General features: G+C 52.5%; 1 protein-coding gene across 7 annotated transcripts in view; it reads right to left on the minus strand.

Annotated features, from left to right (window-relative positions):
- Positions 1-3,424: 3,424 nt before the first annotated feature.
- Positions 3,425-27,810, minus strand: part of KALRN (kalirin RhoGEF kinase) — a 346,094-nt gene continuing 321,708 nt past the window's right edge. For all 7 annotated transcript variants that reach the window (XM_075316995.1, XM_075316994.1, XM_075316993.1 and 4 more), the window contains 7 exons: positions 16,414-16,535; positions 14,556-14,687; positions 14,159-14,323; positions 12,854-12,932; positions 12,052-12,252; positions 9,286-9,424; positions 3,425-4,658 (listed from right to left, as the gene is read on the minus strand). In XM_075316995.1, coding sequence (XP_075173110.1) covers positions 4,113-4,658; positions 9,286-9,424; positions 12,052-12,252; positions 12,854-12,932; positions 14,159-14,323; positions 14,556-14,687; positions 16,414-16,535 — 1,384 coding nt within the window. In that variant the 3' untranslated portion in view covers positions 3,425-4,112. The remainder of the gene's footprint in view (positions 4,659-9,285; positions 9,425-12,051; positions 12,253-12,853; positions 12,933-14,158; positions 14,324-14,555; positions 14,688-16,413; positions 16,536-27,810) is intronic.

Raw genomic sequence — 27,810 nt, forward strand, 5'->3', positions numbered from 1 at the left:
ATGAGTATCTCGTAGGTATCCCGGTCTCCAGCCTGGAGAAGGGCCATAGCCATTTGAAGAAGGCTATCCGAGCCTCCCAGGCTCGGTGGAATGGCACGTGGTGATCTGCGGCCCGCTGCGGAGCCTGGTGCTTCACTGTCCATTGCAGAGCGGAGGGCTGGCATCTGGCTCGTTGAGGAACCTTGGGCGAGCTCCTCCTCATCTTGTCCAGCAGTGCCAGGTTGTGCAATGTCCTCGGCAGAACGGCTTTCTGGCGTCGAGCTCCTGGAGGGCTCGTGGACAACCTCCTCATCGTCTCTGGCCTGAGCATCGGCCATTCCTTTGGCTTTGCTCCTGGTGCTATCAGCCATTGTTGCAGACTTTGGTCACTGACACAGAACTGACACCTGATGCCTCCACACACCTTACAGTATCTGCACTCTGACACTCTAGTGTTGAGCTGGTCTGAAGACCCCAGCAGCCACAGCTGCTGCAGGCAGTCTTTAGTGTCTGGGAGTATGGGTCTCACACTCACACACACTATTATCTCGATCCCACCGCTTGCCACCAATATGTCACAAACCACCGGGGGGGGTCACTCCGAAATCCCCCGCGCTGGCTACCAGTACGTCACGATCGGGGGGTAACAAGCAGGAGTCAACCCTCCTTTATACCTCCCGACCGACAGACAGAGCACGTGACGCGCTCTCTAGCGCCCCTCTTATAGTCAGGCCAATTATGGAATTGCCCGACAATAAGAAAGGAGGCCGCTATACTACTTATGCCGATTATTGAAGGGTCCCCGGTGAGAGTAAGGTATATATTCCCCCGACCTCCGCGGGCGGAATATATAATATCTTCCCGAATCTCACTGGCCTCCCCACAATAATCCTTGGCACAACTCGCTGCCACCAACCGCTTCACGGTAACTATTAGCCGAACACACAGACGTGGGATTCAAGATCGAGATAACAGAACAGCCCAAGATTAATTATATAATTTAATCGCCTAAAGCACACTAGAAACTACAATATATACAATAGGGAATCTACAGAATATACAGTTATGTCAGAGTACAGTTACAGATAAAGCATGGGTTACAAACAGGCATACACAGTTCAATCAGTTACCTTGTTGCGTCTGGCCACAGGGGGGCGCTGTAGACCAGGTTTCCAGGAACTCCCACAGATGTTTCCTACACGTGCCCCCAGCGAGAAGAACCCTGGAAAATGGCCGAAGTAGGGTTATCAACCTGGGCAGATCCAGGTCCCCTCCTACCTTAGTGACCTCACAGGGAAGCACTGCCACTCCCCCTGCATGGATCAGAATTATCCAGCAAAGGGGATATTGGCCATAACTTTGCCTGGGAGCGTCGTAGGCGGACGCCAATGCTCTCATTGTGACAGTTATGAATTTAGCTACAGAACGAGGGGACTCATGACCTGTCTACGAGTTCCCATATGGCTGATATCACGCCTGGGGTATTTCCCAAGCTCCCCCTTCCATAAAAAAGGTGTGCCAGCATCGTCCGCCTGCGCAAACACCATTTTTATGGTTGCCATATTTATCGGAGATATGGCTTGCGAGATATGAACCATTTTTTACTGGAGTCGTTCTGTCTGGCTACTTCCAAGCCTTGCTAATGAGATACAACTCTTGTTACAGGGTGACGGCAGGGAGTCATCCTGGGTCCATTGTCCTCACATCATCTCATCTCCATATCAGAGGAGATGGCTGTTGGAGGTGTAAGTGGGATGTGACACCTTCACAGATGCTGGACATTTGAGCACAAGAAGGGAGGGGGGCACTGCCAGGGAGTGATGAGAGCAATTATGACTTCTAGTCATAATTCCTCTTCATATCCCAGGATTTACCTCACAGATACAAATGGCCAAGGACATGAAATCCACCCAAACATAGGTCAATTGTGCTGCAAATAAGGAACACCATACAATAAATAATAAAAATACAACATATATATGAGCAGGGCTACAACAGGGAAGAAAGCCTGAAAGACCCTCAGCAGAATTCACCTGCAGGGGCGGTGCAGATCATGGTGAGGTCCATGCAGGTAGGTGGAGACAATACATAGCCCGTGTGCATGCACTGCACAACATGCAAGAAATAAAGCAGTAATATTAGGAAATCTGCAATAACCAAGTAAAGTAATGGCAGCACGCCCATACCCAGACTGCAAACAGGCAAGAAGGAGCAAGCGTTAATGTTGGGGAAAAACCAGATCGTCTCACAGACGTAGCTCAGGGTGGGAGGCCTCACGCGTATCACCACCAGTGGCTTTGTCAGGCGGTTGATTTCATATCCTTGGGCATTTGTGTTAGGATCACATCAGAATCCATGTCCATATGTGGTGGATTTAGGATTGTGGATTTTCGTTTATTGCTCTCGTGTGTTTTTGCTTGTGTATGTTATTGTTTTTAATGTACTTTTGATCCTGAATAAATGTTTTTGCATGTATTTTATTGCTCTCTTGTGCTCCTCGTTCCATGGGCAGTGGCTTGTTTTTCTCCATTGGTTATTTCACGGCACTGGGAGCACCCAACACATTCATTTTCCAGTATTACGGGGGGGGCCTCTATTTTCCTGTAGAAATGTAGAGTTTGTCAGTTCAAATCCCGAGGACCCTCACAAAAAAGAGAAAAATTACATTTTGTTTAGAAATTTTATAGTAACAAAATCTGCTGCTTTCTTCACCTGTAGAATCCAGGTGCAGTGTGTGTAATATATATATTTATTACACACACATCAGTGCACAGCAGTGTATCTCTATGTATCTGTATATTCTGGGGTCACCCAATCTCATTCTGGGCAGCAGCTCATTGGTGCAGATCGGCTTCTGGCTTGAAAGCTGCCCTGTGATTGGCCGTCTTCACATTGTTGTAGCGGTGCTTGCTGCACTGGCAATGATGGTGTAACCTTGCACCTCCTGTATGGCCAATCTGGCGGTTTCCGGACCGTGGGCTCGTTTACCGCAGGCAGACTGGTTATTATAGAGCGCTCGGCTCATGACACTGCGGCAGTGAAACTGCGAGGAGCCGGTGACTGATACATCTTTATTTCACACTGTACAAAGCGAATATTAACAGCGTCACAGAAAATACCCAGCACAAGCCCCCCACAGGCCCAGCAGCTCAAGGGTTACTGATCTGTAAAGGAAAGCATTCTGGGAAGCGGCGGTGGGGGCTGTAACTAATTTACTTGTTAGAAATTCAGTGTCTAAGATGAAACAGTGTAAATCTGCAAGGCTTTATATAGAGGCAGTTATCTACAGGAGACGCCCCTGCAGAGCACAGGGCCCCCCATCTCTGCAAGCACAGGACACGCCCCTGCAGAGCACAGGGCCCCCCCTCTCTGCAAGCACAGGACACGCCCCTGCAGAGTGAAGCACCCCCCCCCCTCCCTGGTAGCACTTGACACACCCCCTCTCTGGGAGCATAGGATGTGCTTCCCCCCGATACGCTCCTGCAGCGCACTGGTTACGCCCCCTGCAGAGCACAGGACATGCCCCCGCTCTGGGAGCGCATGACAAAGCTCTGCAGAGTGACGTACACGACATGCCCCGCCCCTGATGAGAGCACCACCATCAGTAGCAGCGGGGTACCATCACCACCCCTGGATTTTGACCCCTTTGTTACAGTTGATACTATTAACCTTTCGCTGGTTACGTGGCCGATCCGTGGCCACAGATGGGGCAGACGCCCTCAGTGATGGCAGCTCCTCCGGTGAGTATCTATGAGGTTGTGGTCTGCACCGCTCCATAGCAGGGGTATCCTTCATCCCCAGACCCTAAGTCATGTATAAATAACCCCCCATGTGACACCCCGGGGGGGGGGGGGGGGGGGGGGCAGAGATTGCACAGTGACGCCGCCGATCTCAGTTCTGGGCAGGGGAGGTTTTATATACAGTAGTGATCAGTATCAGGTGGCTAAAAAGCACCCGGGTCATGTGACCGTAGCAGCAGAAAGGGTTAAACACTTCTTTAGCCATCACCGAGCGCAGTCCTCATCACACGGAGTAATGACCACAGGACGCGGCGGCAAACGTCACTTGGCTTAGTGTAATGAGGCAGCGTGGCCTCTATCAATGAACCGGCAGAGCCCACGCCGCTGCGGCCATCATGTGCCCGTCCTGCTGCGGCTCATGATGAAGCTTTTGGCGTTCGGCAGCGGTCGGGCGTCGTTCTGGTGTTTGCGTCTTTCTATGAAGGTCACCAGGCGCGTCGTGTCCAGTGGCATCTTGGAATAATTACTATAATGGGGCTGAAGCCACGGATGGAGGAGGCACGTGGCCACCGTAGGCCTCCAGCGCGCGTCCTCCTGCAGCGTCGCCCTGATGAAGTCCTGAGCTGCTTGACTGACACTGGCGAAATACTCCAGCGGGAAGGAATAATCCACGCGGCAAATGTTCACACACGTCTCCTCACTACTCTCATCCAGAAACGGGGAGACGCCACTCAGCACCACGTACGTCAGCACCCCCAGACTCCAGATATCCGTCGCCAGCGACACTGGAGTCCCTTTAATGATCTCAGGCGCAGCAAATTCAGGGTTCCCCAGCAGGGGGTGGATGTAATAATGGCCAGTGATGGGCATGGCATCCTCCAGATCGATGATCTTCACCCGCGGCACCGCAATCCGTAGATCAATCATCAGATTCTCCGGCTGCAGAAAGAGAATTAATATCATGAATCATCTACAGCTGGGAGACCGACGGGTGAGGAGAGCGGAGAGACCGACGGGTGAGGAGCTCGGGAGAGCGGAGAGACCGACGGGTGAGGAGCTCGGGAGAGCGGAGAGACCGACGGGTGAGGAGCTCAGGAGAGCGGAGAGACCGACGGGTGAGGAGAGCGGAGAGACCGACGGGTGAGGAGCTCAGGAGAGCGGAGAGACCGACGGGTGAGGAGCTCAGGAGAGCGGAGAGACCGACGGGTGAGGAGCTCAGGAGGGACGGAGAGACCGACGGGTGAGGAGCTCAGGAGAGCGGAGAGACCGACGGGTGAGGAGCTCAGGAGAGCGGAGAGACCGACGGGTGAGGAGCTCAGGAGAGCGGAGAGACCGACGGGTGAGGAGCTCAGGAGAGCGGAGAGACCGACGGGTGAGGAGCTCAGGAGAGCGGAGAGACCGACGGGTGAGGAGCTCAGGAGAGCGGAGAGACCGACGGGTGAGGAGCTCGGGAGAGCGGAGAGACCGACGGGTGAGGAGCTCGGGAGAGCGGAAGAGACATCGACGGGTGAGGAGCTCGGGAGAGCGGAGAGACCGACGGGTGAGGAGCTCGGGAGAGCGGAGAGACCGACGGGTGAGGAACTCAGGAGAGCGGAGAGACCGACGGGTGAGGAGCTCAGGAGAGCGGAGAGACCGACGGGTGAGGAGCTCAGGAGAGCGGAGAGACCGACGGGTGAGGAGCTCAGGAGAGCGGAGAGACCAACGGGTGAGGAGCTCAGGAGAGCGGAGAGACCTACGGGTGAGGAGCTCAGGAGAGCGGAGAGACCGACGGGTGAGGAGCTCAGGAGAGCGGAGAGACCGACAGGTGAGGAGCTCAGGAGAGCGGAGAGACCAACGGGTGAGGAGAGCGGAGAGACCGACGGGTGAGGAGAGCGGAGAGACCGACGGGTGAGGAGAGCGGAGAGACCGACGGGTGAGGAGAGCGGAGAGACCGACGGGTGAGGAGCTCAGGAGAGCGGAGAGACCAACGGGTGAGGAGCTCAGGAGAGCGGAGAGACCGACGGGTGAGGAGCTCAGGAGAGCGGAGAGACCGACGGGTGAGGAGCTCAGGAGAGCGGAGAGACCGACGGGTGAGGAGAGCGGAGAGACCGACGGGTGAGGAGAGCGGAGAGACCGACGGGTGAGGAGAGCGGAGAGACCGACGGGTGAGGAGAGCGGAGAGACCGACGGGTGAGGAGCTCAGGAGAGCGGAGAGACCGACGGGTGAGGAGCTCAGGAGAGCGGAGAGACATCGACGGGTGAGGAGCTCGGGAGAGCGGAGACACAGACGGGTGAGGAGCTCAGGAGAGCGGAGAGACCGACGGGTGAGGAGCTCAGGAGAGCGGAGAGACCAACGGGTGAGGAGAGCGGAGAGACTGACGGGTGAGGAGAGCGGAGAGACCGACGGGTGAGGAGAGCGGAGAGACCGACGGGTGAGGAGCTCAGGAGAGCGGAGAGACCGACGGGTGAGGAGCTCAGGAGAGCGGAGAGACCGACGGGTGAGGAGCTCGGGAGAGCGGAAGAGACATCGACGGGTGAGGAGCTCGGGAGAGCGGAGAGACCGACGGGTGAGGAGCTCGGGAGAGCGGAGAGACCGACGGGTGAGGAGCTCAGGAGAGCGGAGAGACCGACGGGTGAGGAGAGCGGAGAGACCGACGGGTGAGGAGAGCGGAGAGACCGACGGGTGAGGAGAGCGGAGAGACCGACGGGTGAGGAGAGCGGAGAGACCGACGGGTGAGGAGCTCAGGAGAGCGGAGAGACCGACGGGTGAGGAGCTCAGGAGAGCGGAAGAGACATCGACGGGTGAGGAGCTCGGGAGAGCGGAGACACAGACGGGTGAGGAGCTCAGGAGAGCGGAGAGACCGACGGGTGAGGAGCTCAGGAGAGCGGAGAGACCAACGGGTGAGGAGAGCGGAGAGACCGACGGGTGAGGAGAGCGGAGAGACCGACGGGTGAGGAGAGCGGAGAGACCGACGGGTGAGGAGCTCAGGAGAGCGGAGAGACCGACGGGTGAGGAGCTCAGGAGAGCGGAGAGACCGACGGGTGAGGAGCTCGGGAGAGCGGAAGAGACATCGACGGGTGAGGAGCTCGGGAGAGCGGAGAGACCGACGGGTGAGGAGAGCGGAGAGACCGACGGGTGAGGAGCTCAGGAGAGCGGAGAGACCGACGGGTGAGGAGCTCAGGAGAGCGGAGAGACCGACGGGTGAGGAGCTCAGGAGAGCGGAGAGACCGACGGGTGAGGAGCTCAGGAGAGCGGAGAGACCGACGGGTGAGGAGCTCAGGAGGGGCAGAGAGACCGACGGGTGAGGAGCTCAGGAGGGGCGGAGAGACCGACGGGTGAGGAGCTCAGGAGGGGCGGAGAGACCGACGGGCGAGGAGCTCAGGAGGGGCGGAGAGACCGACGGGTGAGGAGCTCAGGAGGGACGGAGAGACAGACGAGTGAGGAGCTCAGGAGGGGCGGAGAGACCGACGGGTGAGGAGCTCAGGAGGGACGGAGAGACCGACGGGTGAGGAGCTCAGGAGAGCGGAGAGACCGACGGGTGAGGAGCTCAGGAGGGACGGAGAGACCGACGGGTGAGGAGCTCAGGAGGGGCGGAGAGACCGACGGGTGAGGAGCTCATGAGGGTCGGAGAGACCGACGGGTGAGGAGCTCAGGAGGGTCGGAGAGACCGACGGGTGAGGAGCTCAGGAGAGCGGAGAGACCGACGGGTGAGGAGCTCAGGAGGGGCAGAGAGACCGACGGGTGAGGAGCTCAGGAGGGGCGGAGAGACCGACGGGTGAGGAGCTCAGGAGGGGCGGAGAGACCGACGGGTGAGGAGCTCAGGAGGGGCGGAGAGACCGACGGGTGAGGAGCTCAGGAGGGACGGAGAGACAGACGAGTGAGGAGCTCAGGAGGGGCGGAGAGACCGACGGGTGAGGAGCTCAGGAGGGACGGAGAGACCGACGGGTGAGGAGCTCGGGAGAGCAGAGAGACACCGACGGGTGAGGAGCTCGGGAGGGGCGGAGAGACCGACGGGTGAGGAGCTCGGGAGGGGCGGAGAGACCGACGGGTGAGGAGCTCGGGAGGGGCGGAGAGACCGACGGGTGAGGAGCTCGGGAGGGGCGGAGAGACCGACGGGTGAGGAGCTCGGGAGGGTCGGAGAGACCGACGGGTGAGGAGTTCGGGAGAGCGGAGAGACACAGACGGGTGAGGAGCTCGGGAGAGCAGAGAGACACCGACGGGTGAGGAGCTCAGGAGGGGCGGAGAGACCGACGGGTGAGGAGCTCAGGAGGGGCGGAGAGACCGACGGGTGAGGAGCTCGGGAGGGTCGGAGAGACCGACGGGTGAGGAGCTCGGGAGGGTCGGAGAGACCGACGGGTGAGGAGTTCGGGAGAGCGAAGAGACACTGACGGGTGAGGAGCTCGGGAGAGAGGAAGAGACACAGACGGGTGAGGAGCTCGGGAGAGCGGAAGAGACACCGACGGGTGAGGAGCTCGGGAGAGCGGAGACACCGACGGGTGAGGAGCTCGGAAGAGCGGCGAGACCGACGGGTGAGGAGCTCGGGAGAGCGGAGAGACCGACGGGTGAGGAGCTCGGGAGAGCGGAAAGACCGACGGGTGAGGAGCTCGGGAGAGCGGAGAGACCAACGGGTGAGGAGCTCGGGAGAGCGAAGAGACACCGACGGGTGAGGAGCTCAGGAGGGGCGGAGACACCGACGGGTGAGGAGCTCAGGAAGGGCGGAGAGACCGACGGGTGAGGAGCTCAGGAGGGGCGGAGACACCGACGGGTGAGGAGCTCAGGAGGGGCGGAGAGACCGACGGGTGAGGAGCTCGGGAGAGCAGAGAGACACCGACGGGTGAGGAGCTCGGGAGGGGCGGAGAGACCGACGGGTGAGGAGCTCGGGAGGGGCGGAGAGACCGACGGGTGAGGAGCTCGGGAGGGGCGGAGAGACCGACGGGTGAGGAGCTCGGGAGGGTCGGAGAGACCGACGGGTGAGGAGTTCGGGAGAGCGGAGAGACACAGACGGGTGAGGAGCTCGGGAGAGCAGAGAGACACCGACGGGTGAGGAGCTCAGGAGGGGCGGAGAGACCGACGGGTGAGGAGCTCAGGAGGGGCGGAGAGACCGACGGGTGAGGAGCTCGGGAGGGTCGGAGAGACCGACGGGTGAGGAGCTCGGGAGGGTCGGAGAGACCGACGGGTGAGGAGTTCGGGAGAGCGAAGAGACACTGACGGGTGAGGAGCTCGGGAGAGAGGAAGAGACACAGACGGGTGAGGAGCTCGGGAGAGCGGAAGAGACACCGACGGGTGAGGAGCTCGGGAGAGCGGAGAGACCAACGGGTGAGGAGCTCGGGAGAGCGGAGAGACCGACGGGTGAGGAGCTCGGGAGGGGCGGAGAAACCGACGGGTGAGGAGCTCAGGAGGGGCGGAGACACCGACGGGTGAGGAGCTCAGGAGGGGCGGAGAGATGTTGGAGAGAGGGGCGAGGAGCTCAGCAATGGAGGATAGGATGAGTGAGGCTCTAAGGAGCAGGGAGATGGAAGGTGCGGGGGTGAAGAGTAACATGGTCCTGCAGATACATCTCCCCTCTTACAGGATGAGTGATCTCACCTTAACGTCTAAATGGGCGACGCGGCAGCTGTGCAGATACTGGAGGGCGCCCATGATGTCCCGGATATAAAAAGCTACCTTTTCCTCCATTAACTCATCATGGTTCATGAGATAATCCAGCAGTCGTCCATCCTCCATCCTAAAAGAGGCAAAAGTCATGAAGACAGAGCATCAAACTACTCCAGAAAATCTCCTAAAACAGCACCACTGCAGCCACCACTAGGGGGAGCTCCCTGTATACAGAGATACATGATGAGATCCTGTCTGCAGCCACCACTAGGGGGAGCTCCCTGTATACAGAGATACATGATAAGATCCTGTCTGCAGCCACCACTAGGGGGAGCTCCCTGTATACAGAGACACATGATAAGATCCTGTCTGCAGCCACCACTAGGGGGAGCTCCCTGTATACAGAGATACATGATAAGATCCTGTCTGCAGTCACCACTAGGGGGAGCTCCCTGTATACAGAGATACATGATAAGATCCTGTCTGCAGTCACCACTAGGGGGAGCTCCCTGTATACAGAGATACATGATAAGATCCTGTCTGCAGCCACCACTAGGGGGAGCTCCCTGTATACAGAGATACATGATAAGATCCTGTATGCAGCCACCACTAGGGGGAGCTCCCTGTATACAGAGATACATGATAAGATCCTGTCTGCAGCCACCACTAGGGGGAGCTCCCTGTATACAGAGATACATGATAAGATCCTGTCTGCAGCCACCACTAGGAGGAGCTCCCTGTATACAGAGATACATGATAAGATCCTGTCTGCAGTCACCACTAGGGGGATCTCCCTGTATACAGAGATACATGATAAGATCCTGTCTGCAGCCACCACTAGGGGGAGCTCCCTGTATACAGAGATACATGATAAGATCCTGTCTGCAGCCACCACTAGGGGGAGCTCCCTGTATACAGAGATACATGATAAGATCCTGTCTGCAGCCACCACTAGGGGGAGCTCCCTGTATACAGAGATACATGATAAGATCCTGTCTGCAGCCACCACTAGGGGGAGCTCCCTGTATACAGAGATACATGATAAGATCCTGTCTGCAGCCACCACTAGGGGGAGCTCCCTGTATACAGAGATACATGATAAGCTCCTGTCTGCAGCCACCACTAGGGGGAGCTCCCTGTATACAGAGATACATGATAAGATCCTGTCTGCAGCCACCACTAGGGGGAGCTCCCTGTATACAGAGATACATGATAAGATCCTGTCTGCAGCCACCACTAGGGGGAGCTCCCTGTATACAGAGATACATGATAAGCTCCTGTCTGCAGCCACCACTAGGGGGAGCTCCCTGTATACAGAGATACATGATAAGATCCTGTCTGCAGTCACCACTAGGGGGAGCTCCCTGTATACAGAGATACATGATAAGATCCTGTCTGCAGCCACCACTAGGGGGAGCTCCCTCTATACAGAGATACATGATAAGATCCTGTCTGCAGCCACCACTAGGGGGAGCTCCCTGTATACAGAGATACATGATAAGATCCTGTCTGCAGCCACCACTAGGGGGAGCTCCCTGTATACAGAGATACATGATAAGATCCTGTCTGCAGCCACCACTAGGGGGAGCTCCCTGTATACAGAGATACATGATAAGATCCTGTCTGCAGTCACCACTAGGGGGAGCTCCCTGTATACAGAGATACATGATAAGATCCTGTCTGCAGTCACCACTAGAGGGAGCTCCCTGTATACAGAGATACATGATAAGATCCTGCCTGCAGCCACCACTAGGGGGAGCTCCCTGTATACAGAGATACATGATAAGATCCTGTCTGCAGCCACCACTAGGGGGAGCTCCCTGTATACAGAGATACATGATAAGATCCTGTCTGCAGCCACCACTAGGGGGAGCTCCCTGTATACAGAGATACATGATAAGATCCTGTCTGCAGTCACCACTAGGGGGAGCTCCCTGTATACAGAGATACATGATAAGATCCTGTCTGCAGTCACCACTAGGGGGAGCTCCCTGTATACAGAGATATATGATAAGCTCCCGTCTGCAGCCACCACTAGGGGGAGCTCCCTGAATATAGAGATACATGATAAGATCCTGTCTGCAGCCACCACTAGGGGGCGCTCCCTGTATACAGAGATACATGATAAGATCCTGTCTGCAGTCACCACTAGGGGGTGCTCCCTGTATACAGAGATACATGATAAGCTCCCGTCTGCAGCCACCACTAGGGGGCGCTCCCTGTATACAGAGATACATGATAAGATCCTGTCTGCAGTCACCACTAGGGGGTGCTCCCTGTATACAGAGATACATGATAAGATGCTGTCTGCAGCCACCACTAGGGGGAGCTCCCTGAATATAGAGATACATGATAAGATCCTGTCTGCAGCCACCACTAGAGGGAGCTCCCTGTATACAGAGATACATGATAAGATCCTGTCTACAGCCACCACTAGGGGGAGCTCCCTGTATACAGAGATACATGATAAGATCCTGTCTGCAGTCACCACTAGGGGGAGCTCCCTGTATACAGAGATACATGATAAGATCCTGTCTGCAGTCACCACTAGGGGGAGCTCCCTGTATACAGAGATACATGATAAGATCTTGTCTGCAGTCACCACTAGGGGGAGCTCCCTGTATACAGAGGTACATGATAAGCTCCCGTCTGCAGCCACCACTAGGGGGAGCTCCCTGTATACAGAGATACATGATAAGCTCCCGTCTGCAGCCACCACTAGGGGGAGCTCCCCGTTCATCCCATGTAAGAACTCACAGGTCCAGCACGAGGATGTAGGCGCTGGGGGATTCGTAGGTGTCGTGCACAGTGATGTACTGTGGGTGTTGCAGATGTTGGAGCAGAGCCGCCTCATGCGCTGCTTGTTCTCGTTTTTTCATTTTTTTGCTGATAAATTTCACAGCAACGTCCTTACGGGAATTTTTTGAGATACATTTCTTTACAACAGAAAATCTTCCCCTGGATGGAGGCAAAAGAGGAAGATAATATAGGATGAGACAGAAACACACGGGACACTGCGCTGGTCAGATACATAGGGTGGGGGTGCACTGCGCTGGTCAGATACATAGGGTGGGGGTGCACTGCGCTGGTCAGATACATTGGGTGGGGGTGCATTGCGCTGGTCAGATACATCGGGTGGGGGTGCACTGCGCTGGTCAGATACATTGCGTGGGGGTGCACTGCGCTGGTCAGATACATAGTGTGGGGGTGCATTGCGCTGGTCAGATACATAGGGTGGGGGTGCACTGCGCTGGTCAGATACATAGAGTGGGGGTGCATTGCGCTGGTCAGATACATAGGGTGGGGGTGCACTGCGCTGGTCAGATACATAGGGTGGGGGTGCATTGCGCTGGTCAGATACATAGGGTGGGGCGCACTGCGGTGGTCAGACACGTACATACATAGGGTGGGGCGCACTGCGGTGGCCAGACACGTAGATACATAGGGTGGGGCGCACTGCGGTGGCCAGACACGTACATACATAGGGTGGGGCGCACTGCGGTGGCCAGACACGTAGATACATAGGGTGGGGCGCACTGTGGTGGTCAGCCATCTTTACCTCCCTATCTCCTGCTGCTCCAGATACATTTGCTCAAAGTTCTCCTTCCAGTATATGGCAGAACCATCTGTGTTGGCATCTGTAAAGGGAAAGTGTAAGATCAGGGGACGGACATACATTGGGGGAGGAGAGCTCGGAGGATGGTCATACATTGGGGGGAGCTCTGAGGAGTGTCATACTTTTGGGGGGAGCTCGGAGTATGGTCATACATTGGGGGGAGCTCTGAGGATGATCATACATTGGGGGGAGCTCTGAGGACGATCATACATTGGGGGGAGCTCTGAGGACGATCATACATTGGGGGGAGCTCTGAGGACGATCATACATTGGGGGGAGCTCTGAGGACGGTTATACATTGGGGGGAGCTCTGAGGACGGTTATACATTGGGGGAGCTCTGGGGACGGTTATACATTGGGGGAAGCTCGGAGTATGGTCATACATTGGGGGGAGCTCTGAGGATAGTCATACATTGGGGGGAGCTCTGAGGATGGTCATACATTGGGGGGAGCTCTGAGGACGGGCATACATTGGGGGGAGCTCTGAGGATGGTTATACATTGGGGGGAGCTCTGAGGACGGGCATACATTGGGGGGAGCTCTGAGGATGGTTATACATTGGGGGGAGCTCTGAGGAGGGCATACATTGGGCAAGGGCGGAGTTTGGAAGACTCATACATTGGGGGAGGGGAGCTCGGAGGACGGTCATACATTGGGCGAGGGGAGCTCGGAGGACGGTCATACATTGGGGGAGGGGAGCTCGGAGAACAGTCATGCATTGGGGTGAGCTCGGAGGACGGTCATACATTGGGGAGGGGAGCTCTGAGAACAGTCATGCATTGGGGGTGAGCTCGGAGAACAGTCATGCATTGGGGGTGAGCTCGGAGGCCGGTCATACATTGGGGAGGGGAGCTCGGAGGACGGTCATACATTGGGCGAGGGGAGTTCGGAGGACGGTCATACATTGGGGGAGGGGAGCTCGGAGGACGGTCATGCATTGGGGGTGAGCTCGGAGGACGGTCATACATTGGGGGAGGGGAGCTCTGGGGCTGGGTGAAGGCCGTACTGTGGGGGATTTGCAGGGATGGACAGATGAGTGGATCCTGTGCGGTGGGTTTGGGGGGCTCTCCGACATCTTAACAGCAGTTTCTTATTGTCACATATTTTGCAGGTGAGGACGGTCCCCGATCATCACTGGGGGCTCGTTAGGGAAGAATGTGGGATAAGGGCCCTCAGTACAGCTTTTGCTCAGGGGCCCTCTATTGTTCGTGTCCTCTTGGACCTGGATTATTGGGGGTCACATCTCACCATTTTCAGGCAGCCGGACGGGTTCGGAGGAGTCGCTGGGGAGGCTGATACCCCAGGGGTTGCTGGCGCTGACTCTGAACTGGTAGGTGCCCCCCGGTCTAAGGTCTTCCAGCACAAGGTAGGTGTCCAGGGTGCAGGCGACAGATTGCTGCCAAACCGGGGAACCTGTGGAGAAAAAGCTGCTGATCACATGATCGAGCATAGAGGACGGGTAGAAATGGGGTTCACCTCACCACAGCCCCGTCCCGGGACAGAAGGACTGCCGCCGGTCTCAGCGCCACCGGGCTTATAGTGAGCACAGATCGATCTACGTCCCCTACCCCATCCTGTGTGTCCACCTGCCCCAATAGGGGGTGAGTAGATCGTGCCCCATATCCACGGGCTCTGGTCCGCTCACCTTCATCCTTATATTCCACCGTGTACCCCGATATGGTGCAGTTGCCTGTGCTGGCGGGCGGCAGCCAGCGGAGGATGACGGAGGTGCTGCTTCGCTCCTGAGCGATGGGCTGGCTGGGCGCCCCCGGGACCCCTGCAGAACACATGATAGAGCAGGTAAACCCCCAAAGTCACATGCACTGATGTGCACATTGTAAGGTGCAGAGTTTGAGGAGGGAGGGACTATGGGGTCCGGGAGCGATTACTGCCCCTGGAGTGGACTTGCTCAGCAGAGCTCAGATGTACAGTGGTATAAAGTCTACACGCCCCTGTAAAATCTCAGATGTTTGTCATGTGTAATCCTACCAAGGAGGATCATTTCAGGACTTTTTTTTCCCTTTAATATCGCCCAGAATATGTACAAATCCGGTGACAAGCAAACGGAAATCTGCGGGTGGAGAAAGAAGAATACAGAAGCAAAATAATGTGGTTGCATAAATCTGCACACCCTACACTAACACTCTGGTGTGTTCAGTCTCTTTGGGTCGGGGTCTATCACATCTACAATGGCCGATCTTTGCCCCCTCCCCCCATCTGTCAGATAACGGGGGTCTCTTAAGGTCACCACAGATTTGGACCCAGGTCCGGGCTCGGCTGCTCCAGAGCCTCCACCTTCTCCTGGTGAGGCCGGTATGTTGGTGATTTGGAGGTCGCTCAGGGTCGTTGTGCTGGAAGAAGCCGGAAGGTTTGATGTAAAATTGCTGATATTTGTTCCGTCCATTATCCCCTCTCCGGTGACTAAAGCCCCAGATCCAGCTGCTGATAATCTGCCCCCGAGCACAATGCTGCCTCCACCAGGCTGCACTGTGGGGAGGGGGTATTCGGAGGATGCGCGGTGGGGACTTTCCCCCTCGGTCTTGTCAGACACTTTCCCCGCAGGCATTTGTATGATGTGAAGGAGGTGTTGGCAGCACTCGACCTGGATGTTGTCCCCTCCCCCACAGGCCGGACATAGTAAGAATACGGGACATTGACCGGTCCTGGTGGTGTCCTCATGTGATGGCAGACATTCCTGCAGCTCCTTTAATGTTGCCGTCGCCTCGTGCTGCCTCCAGGACCCATTGTCTTCTTGTCTTTTCCTCAGTATTTGAGGGGCGCCCAGTTCTCGGTGCCATCGCTGTGGTGCCAGATTTCTTCCCCTTCTTCATGACGTCTTCACAGGGTCCTTGGTGGATCTAATGCCGGGGAAATGTTTTCTGCCTTCTCCTGACTGATCACTTTCCACAGGGAGATCCTCTGCTGCGTTGTCAGCTGTTTATGGGCCAGAAAATGTCAGGAAAATCCTTCTAGAACAGCGAAGGGTTAATCAGAATGGCTGTAAATGATGGCGGCCGAGCTCGGATACTGTGTAGCATGGGGGCACAAGCACAGCTCCAACAATAAGAGGGTGTGAACACTTATTCAATCACATTATTTCGTAGTACACAGTTTTGTTTTACTTATTCGCTTTGTACAGGTTATGGGCAAAATTAACGATGAACATTTCCTACATGATTCTTCTTGGTAGGATTTTTTTTACATGACAAAAAAACAATTTTAAAGGGGTGTGTAGACTTTTTATATCCACTGTAGAACTTCTGTTTCTTGCTTCCTGATCATTTTGCTTCTGCAGGAAAAATCGCACTTGTTCTGGCGTTGTCATGGTAACAGGATAATGGTGACCTCACGCAGGAGGTCAGGACAGTACGCTGAGTACAGCTCGCCTCTTGTTACCACGACGACACCAGAGCAACTAGAAAGAACCCTGACATTTTTATATTTGGGATCTACTGAGGAAATCCCCCGCAGCCCCCGCCGCCTGGTCACCAGCCCCTGCGTACCTTGCACTTTGATGGTGGCAGATGTGGAGGCAGAGCCATGCTCATTAGTCGCCACGCAGGTGTAGATGCCGCTGTCCTGAGGCAGGAGGTTACAGATCCGCAGTCTGATGTCTCCAGACTCGCTGCAAGAAAAGACGAGATTGTAAGACGTCGCAGGACCCCGCAGACACCGACCGGCAACTACAAATGGAGATGGCAAAAAAGAAGAAAAGACCGACACTAAGAGAGCGAACAATCACCTTGTAAGCCCGTCCTGACTTACACAGCTGAGCGTTTGTCACAGTGTATTAGTGCAGGTAAAATGCAGCGTCCCAGACATAAGCCAGGCGAGTGCGGAGGGCTGATCTCCAGCCTAGTTTGGGTGGGTTTCCTCCCACACTGCAGTCATACTGACAGGGAACTAAGGGGCACTTTGCACACAACGACATTGCAGGTGCGATGTCGGAGGGGTCATGTCGAAAGTGAGGCACATCCGGCATTGCTCTCGACATCGCAGTGTGTAAAGCCTGGATGATACGATTAACGAGCGCAAAAGCGTCGTAATCGTATCATCGGTGCAGCGTCGGGAAACTCCATAATTACGCTGCAGCGACGGTCCGATGTTGTTCCTCGCTCCTGCGGTAGCGCACATCGCTGTGTATGAAGCCGCAGAAGTGAGGAACATCTCCTACCGGCGTCACCGCGGCTCCCGTCGGCTATGCGGAAGGAAGGAGGTGGGCGGGATGTTGAAGTCCCGCTCTGCTCCGCCCCTCCGCTGCTATTTGCCGCCTGCCGTCGCAGTGACGCTGCACAACCCGCCCCCTTAATAAGGAGGCGGTTAACTGGCCAGAGCGACGTCGCAGGGCAGGTGAGTGCATGTGAAGCTGCCGTAGCGATAATGTTCACTACGGCAGCTATCACTAAATATCGCAGCTGCGACGGGGGCGGGGACTATCGCGCTTGGCATCGGCTTGCGATGTCGTTGTGTGCAAAGTTCCCCTTAGACTGTGAGCCCAATGGGGACAGTGATGATCACGTCTGTAAAGCGCTTAAGAATATGACGGCGCTATACAGTGTACATATCCTGTATACACCGCACCTATATACAGTGTGCCACCCATATCCTGTATACACCGCACCTATATACAGTGTGCCACCCATATCCTGTATACACCGCACCAATGTAGGACCTTTTTATCAAATACTTAATTAACCTCTTGACAAGGGATTGTGGGAAATATGTCGATTTGCCTTACATAATTCAGGTTTCAGATCATACACATGACACAGATATAAAGATGGCCGCCATTTCCTGTTATCCACACCTTGCTTGGAATGCAAGGAATGTCCAGATGAAAGAAGACCACAATATAAGGGAAGACCCCTGGTCAAGCTAGAAGACCAACCCAAAGATCTGATGACATCACAGACCAAACCATCAGCATGGATCCACTAAATGACGTCCCTCCCATCGTCATGGTTTCATCCACTGGTCAGACCCGCCCATCAACAGCAACACGGATCTCCCCATTCGCTAGCCCATGAACTGTCCCACTAAATGGGCATATCTGAACTTGTGTACGCCCCTAGCCTATATCAAGAGGACTCATGAGTCTCCTCAGTCTGTTTTGGTGCCATCTTTACTGTGACCAAGAAGAGACTTCATATCCGACTGTGTCTGGTGTGAATTCTTTTATGCATGCACTTGGTATATACCAATTCAGCCAGGCAGTAGGCAACTAGTGATCTCTGGTTAAGAGTTCACCTTAACATTATTGGCGCCCAACGTGGGGCCAATAGACGGAGACACCTGAAATCCTGATGAACCGGCAACTGGAATGGCATGACGTGCTGGACACCCCAGGAAACTGATCACTTCCTAACGAGAGTATGGTAGGTCTGCTGATTTTTCATAATCTGTAGTCTTCCCGTGGTCTCGGTGGGGTGTGTGGCACTGATTGCCTGACTGTGTCCGGTTTGTTGGGGTATCTGTTGATGGGCAGACGGGTCTCATGGCTATTGGCCATATTAATCTCGGAAGAACCGTCACATATTCAGTTGCCTGCTGTCTGTTGTGTGTATTTGTGAACAGGGGAAATTAAGAGAGCATGTGGGTTTGTGAGTTCTGTTAGTTGTCGCCTGTGATATGGTTTGTGGTTCTAGTGGAGACTTAAGTAGTTAATACGGTTTGGTACAAGACCTAGAGATATAGCGCAGGTTTTAATTGGTCAGGTTAGGCACGTGTTTTTCACGGGCTCTCAAATTTGTTGATATGGTAAAGGATTTTGTCTGTGGTATAGTATACGGTTGTCGCCTGTGGTACAGTTTATGGCTCTGTAAGGAAATACGTGGGACTGCTGGTACGTGGTAATCTTGGGGCCTAGCGCAGTGTAGCGTGGAATGGCTGGTACGGATACCATTGGGGCATAGCGTTTAAGTTGCGCATTGTGGCTGGTACGTGGTAGTCTTGGGGCCTAACGCTGGACGTGAAATGGCTGGTACGGATACCATTGGGGCTTAGCGCAAGCTTGGGTGATATAATTGGTATGAGGTGTCTTGGGGTCTAGAAAAAGCGCTGGACGTGAATCGGCTGGTACGGGCACCTTGTATTACACACCAATTTTAATAGGAATTAGAGAATTCAACTGTTAATAGACCGAAAACTGATTACTCTAAAAACAATTTTTATTTCTAAACATTAAAATTATAAGTTCAAGCTATATCTCATTGTATGTAGCTATATCGGTCAGTGAACACACATCCAGTCGTGCAGAGCTAGATATACTCTAAAGGGATATCAGACTAGGGAATTTAAGGATAGCCCAGTGAGGTTCTTCTTGATAGAAATTGTAATATCAACTAAGATGTTAAAAAATGGCCAGGTCATAGATCCCTAGTCCTTCACCTTCCTGGCAGCGGAGGTAAACACCATAATGTTTCGGGCGCCCCCGCTCCTCGTCGGCTATCCCTAGTAGGCCCTAGAACTGCCTGTGTCAATAATTGACCTAAAGCCCAGAAAGTGTGGTTAGTGCTGAAGTCAGGATTATTCAATCACACTAGGTGCATAGTCAATATGCTGATTAGTATTAAATATATTAGTTGGTCATAGGGGAAATCCCCATACAGAGTAGTTGTAAAAAATGCTCCCCTCAGATGCACTCTAATGGGTGAGAGGGAGTACACAGGTAGCTGTCAAACATCCGGTACCCAGTGCAGATGACCAACTGCATTAAAGTGGACCTGTAAGAATTAAATCCCAGTAGGGTAAACTTAACTTGCTGGAGAACAACCTCACAGAAGATTCCCGACGCGTTTCCCCCACTTTGTTCGGGGTTCATCAGGGGATGTTACCATCTCATGACAATGCACATAATCCAGGTCACTTTTAAGTTTTCAGTGTCCTGCCAAAAGATCCCTCAAAGACTGTAAATGGTAGTCGGATGGTCCTCCTGTTAATGCAGAATGGACCTCAGCACCTCACCCTGTCAGTATCTGGCTGAATAGGATCCGGCGGATCCTACTGGGATTTAATTCTTACAGGTCCACTTTAATGCAGTTGGTCATCTGCACTGGGTACCGGATGTTTGACAGCTACCTGTGTACTCCCTCTCACCCATTAGAGTGCATCTGAGGGGAGCATTTTTTACAACTACTCTGTATGGGGATTTCCCCTATGACCAACTAATATATTTAATACTAATCAGCATATTGACTATGCACCTAGTGTGATTGAATAATCCTGACTTCAGCACTAACCACACTTTCTGGGCTTTAGGTCAATTATTGACACAGGCAGTTCTAGGGCCTACTAGGGATAGCCGACGAGGAGCGGGGGCGTCCGAAACATTATGGTGTTCACCTCCGCTGCCAGGAAGGTGAAGGACTAGGGATCTATGACCTGGCCATTTTTTAACATCTTAGTTGATATTACAATTTCTATCAAGAAGAACCTCACTGGGCTATCCTTAAATTCCCTAGTCTGATATCCCTTTAGAGTATATCTAGCTCTGCACGACTGGATGTGTGTTCACTGACCGATATAGCTACATACAATGAGATATAGCTTGAACTTATAATTTTAATGTTTAGAAATAAAAATTGTTTTTAGAGTAATCAGTTTTCGGTCTATTTACGGGCACCTTGTAGCCAGGGGTGACACCATTGGTGTCTTTATGAATTACGGACCATGTAGAAACTGGGCAGGGACACCGTGACGAGGCGCCTGCTGCAGACTTAACAAAAACTTTACTTAGTGTTCAAGCTGTGTGTCAGTTGTGAGTCATCTCCTCCTGTGTTTGTTTGTTGGTTTTGTTGATATTGTTTATCTTAAAGAAAGATGGAAAAATTGATGAAGCGGTGTCTAGTTGTGCTGGAAAGATCCGGATGAGTGGACTGTGTTGGGATGTGGGGACTCTAGGCCGCAATCCCATGATAAACCATGTGCTAGTCATGGAGGCAGACATTTTAGATCAGATTTTAAAATGGTGGACGAAGCACATGGCTACAGCATGATTGAGACAAAGAAAACAAAGTGAGTCGGGGGATGTGCAATGGATTGGATGGAGTACTATATACTTAGACAGAAACATGAGTGTTTTTAACTGTAGTTGGATCAGGACTATAGATATCTGAATGTTTATATGAGATATATAAATGTATGTGTGGTGTGTATGTATAAAGTCCAGACTATAGAATATAGGGGGAAATAGTTGAGAAAGAAAAAAAAAAAAAAAATCAGTTTACCTTCCCCCCCCCACATGATGCTGCAATCCCAACAAAGAGAAGGAAGTCACGTGCTGTGGGGCCATTTTCTACAGGCCTCAGTGGAGCTGACAAAACTGCAGCCACTGAATAACATGAAGTGTTAGTAAATGTTTATAGCACTAAAAGATGGACTATTGAATGATTGGGGAGTTGTGGAAGACACTTAATATAGATCCAGTGTGCGGGTTGGATTGAGTCAGGACAGTCACAAGGAGCAATATCTTATTAATTAGTAAGCAATAAAATTAGAAAAAAAACCTTTAAATAACGTACCTTTGCAGTAGAGGTCATGATAAAGAAGTAAATAATAAATATTTCCGTTATGGATCTGATAATTTATCCTGAGAGTTGCATGTTTTAAAAAAATAAACAAATAAATCAACAGAAGAAGGGAAATGTGACTTGTCTCCTGCAGCTGAAGAAGCCTCTTTCCATCTGGTTTTGGGGGGAGGAGCAATCTTAAAAACTTGTGGAACAGGGTTTTTTTGTCTCCCCTTGGAATCTATTGTGAGAGCAGCCCAAGAGGAGGGAAAAAAAAAAAAAAAAAAAGGGGCTTCCTGCATTTAATTCATTGCAAATTATATTGGAAAAAGGTCATTGACAATAGTTTTATTTTACTAATTTTATCCCAAAGAAATAAAAGTCAACTGTGGACATGTTTACATTCATTGATAGCTTTTCAAGCATAGAGGTCTGTTAGATAATTTTTCTATGGCAAATCAACATTTTGTTTTCCCACATGGCCTGTTTATTTGTTCTAGATTCTTTTATCCCTTCAGGTTATAGATCAGTATCACAGAGATGCTGATAATCTCCTCAATGTTTCAAATATGAACGCCCCTACATCCAATATCCAGAGGTTGTGCTACATTATAGTTAATAATAATAATATAATTATTAATATATATTTATTAATAATTACAATAATTCATTTTAAGGAATGTGGATGATTTATGGAGTTCTGTGTTTTATATTTAATGTATTGAATAATCTGCTTTCTTTTTATAGAAAGAATGATTGCAGTGCAGATGTCTGTGGTTCAAGCAAAGGTTATAAAAGCCATTGAAAGGGTTTTCCATCATTAAGTTACAGATAAAAACAATATTTCTGCTGTTCCTGATTAGGTACAATCTACACAATGTGACTTTCATGCCTAAATGTAGAGCTCCGGGGCCACACACTTTTTGAATCTAATTATGTTTTGGATAATAGATTCAAAAAGGGGGGAAAAGATGATGTGGAAAGTCACACATTATTTAAGGTTTTAATTTGTTCATCGATTGGGTTTTTCTATTAAGTGTTCTTTATATTTTTATCTGTGAGGAGGATACAGCAGACAGACATATATCTCATGATTGCTCTGATGTAACAAGAATGGTCAGGTTTTGAACATGTCTCAGATTGCTAATGCAGATTTTGAGTTTTTCGTAGATGGATCCAGATACCAAGATGCTGGTTGATTCTGCACTGGATATGCTGAGGTTATGCAACATGAGGTATTAAAAATCAAACCTTTCCTCTCTCATCGGAATAGGAGAACGAGATGAAGATTTGCGATCGCTGTGGTTTGTAGAGCGGAGGGGGGTAAGATAGTCAAAATGTGGATATAGGCAGCAGCCGGAGGAGATGCTCGCACAGGTGCACAACAAAGAAGCAGTGAATGGGCCTAGAGTTGAGAGTCCTTTACCAATGCAGACCAGTACCAGTACCTCGGTGGCTCCTGTCACGTCGTCCGTGACATTGGTCACTCCTTGTGTTCTTAAATCCTTACAGGAACAAGCGATTCAGCAAGGAACGGTGTGTGAGACGCAGGGAGCCAGTGACTGAGGAAGGTCTGTGGATAAAGGGCGGTAAGCTTTCTCTGCCGTGAGCGCTCTACTCAATAATGGCCCAGGTAACACATGTGACAAAGGTGTTGGGATGGACAAGATATGGGCGGCACCACTGCTCAGTACCCAGGTGGCCAGACACATCCAGTCTAGTAAGATGTGTGTCTATTAAGGTAGAAAAAAACTGTAAAGACCTCGTAGAAACACCCCCTCATCCGCTCTACTGCTCCAGTGATTGCAGATTAGTCATATACATCTACCATGAGTAGGTTTATATGAGTTTTGTGCGTGTTGAGTGAATTTCTTTTCAGGCCTGCTCTGAAACATATCCAGTATGGAAAACATTACTGCTGAAAAACTCATGGTGCTGGTGGTATGTAAAGATGGAGTTCCTAATAAGTGGTAAAAAGTACATATTCTATAGCACAGGTCATTATAAAGATCTTACAGTATCTGGGGATGCCCTGATGAACCCCTGTCTGCCACTGCGAAGAGGGGAGAAATGCGTTGCGCTTCTTTCATGCTAAGTGTCTGATAAATATGCGTTTATTTTATTAGCCTGAGTGTGAATTGTACAGTGGAGAGTCTGTGATTGGACGAGATCTCCTCATGACTCTACCTGGCCATATTATTATTATATTTATACAGTGGGTACATGTTATACATGTGAGATATTTAATTTATTTTAGGGTTTGGTCCTTCAATTTTGCTGTATCATATTGATTTAAGCTACCAAACAGCTATGTAAATACAGAGTGTGAATATTTAGTCTTTGGGAATGACTTGGATATATATAATTGCATATTGACGCCTCTATATCCCCGGTATCTCACGGTTTCTATATTCCCTCACTGACATTAGCAGCACGTATTAGCAGTGTAGGGATAGAGAGGGGCAGCCGTCGGTGAGCGGGGGCGCCAATTCGCCTTATAGGGTGCCGATCTCCGCTGCGAGGTAGGGAGAGTTTAGGGCTATTGCCCCAATCCCTGCCCCCTCCTTTATTGGAATATTTAATTGTGTCTATAGTCCCCCTGATCAGCAGTCTGTACCAGCGGGGGCAAAGGCTTAGCATTGCTTGTATAGCGGATAGAAAAATGAAAAAGGGTTGCAGTTAAAGCATTAGAGCTGATTTGTTAGAGGACCACGGTAGGGTCAGAAGGTTAATATAGTATTTAGGGGGGACTGTTGAGGAGGACCTTTTTTATCAAATACTTAATTAACCTCTTGACAAGGGATTGTGGGAAATATATCGATTTGCCTTACATAATTCAGGTTTCAGATCATACACATGACACAGATATAAAGATGGCCGCCATTTCCTGTTATCCACACCTTGCTTGTAATGCAGGGAATGTCCGGATGTAAGAAGATACCATATAAGAGAAGACCCCTGGTCAAGCTAGAAGACCAACCCAAAGATCAGATGACATCACAGACCAAACCATCAGCATGGATCCACTAAATGACGTCCCTCCCATCGTCATGGTTTCATCCACTGGTCAGACCCGCCCATCAACAGCAACACGGATCTCCCCATTCGCTAGCCCATGAACTGTCCCACTAAATGGGTGTCACGAACCACCGGGGGGGTCACTTAGAAATTCCCCGCGCTGGCTACCAGTACGTCACAATCGGGGGGTAACACTATTCTCCTTAAGGAGACTTTGCAAGCCAGTCTGGCTGCCAGGTAAGGGGACTTATAGCTGCCACGCCCCTCTAGGAAATATTCAAATTGTCTCTCCAGTAAAGGAGACAAACTCTAGCACAGCGCCACCTATTGGAAGTAGCGATCCTAAAAGTCACAAGTGGATTTTCAACAATCCTTTGCAATATGACCACCAATATGTCACGAACCACCAGGGACGGTCACTCAGAAATCCCCCGCGCTGGCTACCAGTACGTCACAATCGGGGGGTAACAAGTGGGGGTCACCCCTCCTTTATACCTCCCGATCGACAGACAGAGCACGTGATGCGCTCTCTAGCGCCCCTCTTATAGTCAGGCCAATTATGGAATTGCCCGACAATAAGCAAGGAGGCCGCTATACTACTTATGCCGATTATTTAAGGGTCCCCGGTGAGAGTAGGGTATATATTCCCCCGACCTCCGCGGGCGGAATATATAAAATCTCCCCGAATCTCACTGGCTGCCCCCACAATGATCCCTGGCACAACTCGCTGCCACCAACCGCTTCACGGTAACTATTAGCCGAACACACAGACGTGGGATTCAAGATCGAGATAACAGAACAGCCCAAGATTAATTATATAATTTAATCAGCCTAAAGCACACTAGAAACTACAATATATACAATAGGGAATCTACAGAATATACAGTTATGTCAGAGTACAGTTACAGATAAAGCATGGTTTACAAACAGGCATACACAGTTCCAGCAGTTACCTTGTGCGTCTGGCCACAGGGGGGCGCCGTGGACCAGGTTTCCAGGATCTCCCTCACAGGTCTTCCCTGACCAGACCCCCGAGCAAAAGAACACTGGAAAATGGTCGAATTGGGGTTATCAACCTGGGCAAATCCAGGTCCCCTCCTACCTTCGTGACCTCACAGAGAAGCACTGCCACTCCCCCCGCTTTGAGTCAGAATTATCCAGAAAGGGGATATTGGCCATAACTTTGCCTGGGAGCGTCGTAGGCAGACGTCAATGCTCTCATTGTGACCGTTATGAATTTAGCTGCAAAACGAGAGGACTCATGACCTGTCTGCCAGTTCCCCACCGGCCGATATCACGTTTGGGGTATTTCCCAATGTCCTACTCCCAGCATCGTCCGCATGCGAAAACACCATTTTTATGGTTGCCATATTTATCGGAAATATGGCTTGCGAGATATGAACCATATTTTACTGGAGTCGTTCTGTCTGGATACTTCAATAGCCTTATAATGAGATACAAACTCTTGTTACAGGGTCACGGCAGGGAGGCATCCTGTCTCCACTATTCCCAGGTCATCTAATCTCCATATCACAGGAGATGGCCATGGGATGTGTTGCTAGGATGTGACACCTTCCCAGATGCTGGACATTGAGAACAAGAAGGGAGGGGCACTGCCATGGAGTGATGAGAGCAATTATGACTGGAAATCATAATTCGTCTTCATATCCCAGGATTTTCCTCACACCTCCCCCCTTTTGAGGGCGCTAGGGGGCAGCACACTCCGGTGTTCCCCCGTGCGCCTGTCCGCGACCTCTCCTTGTCGGGACAGCCCGTCTGCGTTACCGTGGTCACGGCCCCTTTTGTGGCGTATGGTGAAGTTGTATTGCTGGAGCGCAAGGCTCCATCGCAACAATCGCCCATTCGTCCCAGAGACGGTGTGCAACCAGATGAGGGGATTGTGGTCCGTCTCCACGATGAAGTGGCGCCCGTATAGATAGGGTTGCAGACGCTGCAGGGCCCACACTATGGCCAGGCATTCCTTTTCCATCGTGGAATAGGCCACTTCCCTTGGTAACAGCTTCCTGCTCAGGTACAAGACTGGGTGCTCTTGGCTCGCAGAGTCCACCTGGCTGAGCACCGCACCGAGACCGAAGTCACTGGCGTCGGTCTGTACTACAAACGGCCGCGTGAAGTCGGCTGCCTGTAGCACGGGCGGGCTGGACAGGGCGTCCTTTAGGGCCCGGAAGGCTGTCTCGCAGTCCATTGTCCAATCGACTGCAGAGGGCAGCTTCTTCTTGGTGAGGTCCGTCAAGGGCTTTGCCAGGCTACTATAGCATGGAACAAACCTCCTATAGTACCCAGCGGTCCCCAAGAAGGACATCACCTGCTTCTTGGTCCTGGGGGTGGGCCAGGATGCGATGGCCTCCACTTTCTCAGGCTCGGGCTTCAGTGTTCTCCCGCCTACCCGGTGACCGAGGTACTGGACCTCGCTCATGGCCAGCTGACACTTTCCCGGCTTGATGGTCAAACCTGCCTGGTGGATCCGCCTGAGCACCTGTGCTAGATGCTCTAGGTGATCTTCCCAGGTGGGACTGAAGACGGCAATGTCATCCAGGTACGTGGCCGCGTACCCTTCAAGTCCCTTGAGCAGGGTGTTGACCATCCGCTGGAAAGTGGCAGGGGCATTCCTCATCCCAAATGGCATCACCGTGGACTCGTACAGTCCAAATGGGGTAATAAAGGCAGAGCATTCCCTGGCCTCGCGAGTCAGGGGGATCTGCCAATATCCCCGGCTCAGATCCATGATGGTCAGGTACTGAGCCCCGGCCAACTGATCGAGCAGGTCATCGATGCGTGGCATTGGGTACGCATCGGCGACCGTGACAGCATTGAGCCCCCTGTAGTCCACGCAGAACCGAGTGGTTCGGTCCTTCTTAGGGACGAGGACTACAGGCGAGGCCCAAGCGCTGTTGGATGCCTGGATCACCCCCAGCTTCAGCATCTCGTCAATCTCCTGGCGCATGTGTTGCTGCACCTCCAGGGAGACCCGATATGCTGAACGCCGGATTGTGGGATGATCCCCAGTGTCCACGTGATGGACAGCCAAGTTAGTCCTTCCGGGCTGGTTGGTAAACAACCCCCGGAAGGGGTGTAGGGTGGCCCACAGCTGGGACCGTTGGTCCTCCAAGAGCTGGTGGCCAACCTCCACATCCTCAATGGATCCGCCTGCCCTAACCTGGGCTAGCATATCCAAGAGGGTTTCCGCTTCTCCCTCCTCGGGCAGGTTGCACACGGGGAGCGCACACGCCTCCCGCTCATGATGTGCCTTCATCATGTTCATATGGAAGGGCTTCCGCCTTCCACGGGCAGGGTCCAGGGTGACCAGGTACGTTACAGGGTTGAGCTGCTGGTACACGAGGTATGGGCCTTCCC

This window comes from Anomaloglossus baeobatrachus, chromosome 7 (genome assembly GCF_048569485.1).
Source record: "Anomaloglossus baeobatrachus isolate aAnoBae1 chromosome 7, aAnoBae1.hap1, whole genome shotgun sequence".
Classification (NCBI taxonomy): domain Eukaryota; kingdom Metazoa; phylum Chordata; class Amphibia; order Anura; family Aromobatidae; genus Anomaloglossus; species Anomaloglossus baeobatrachus.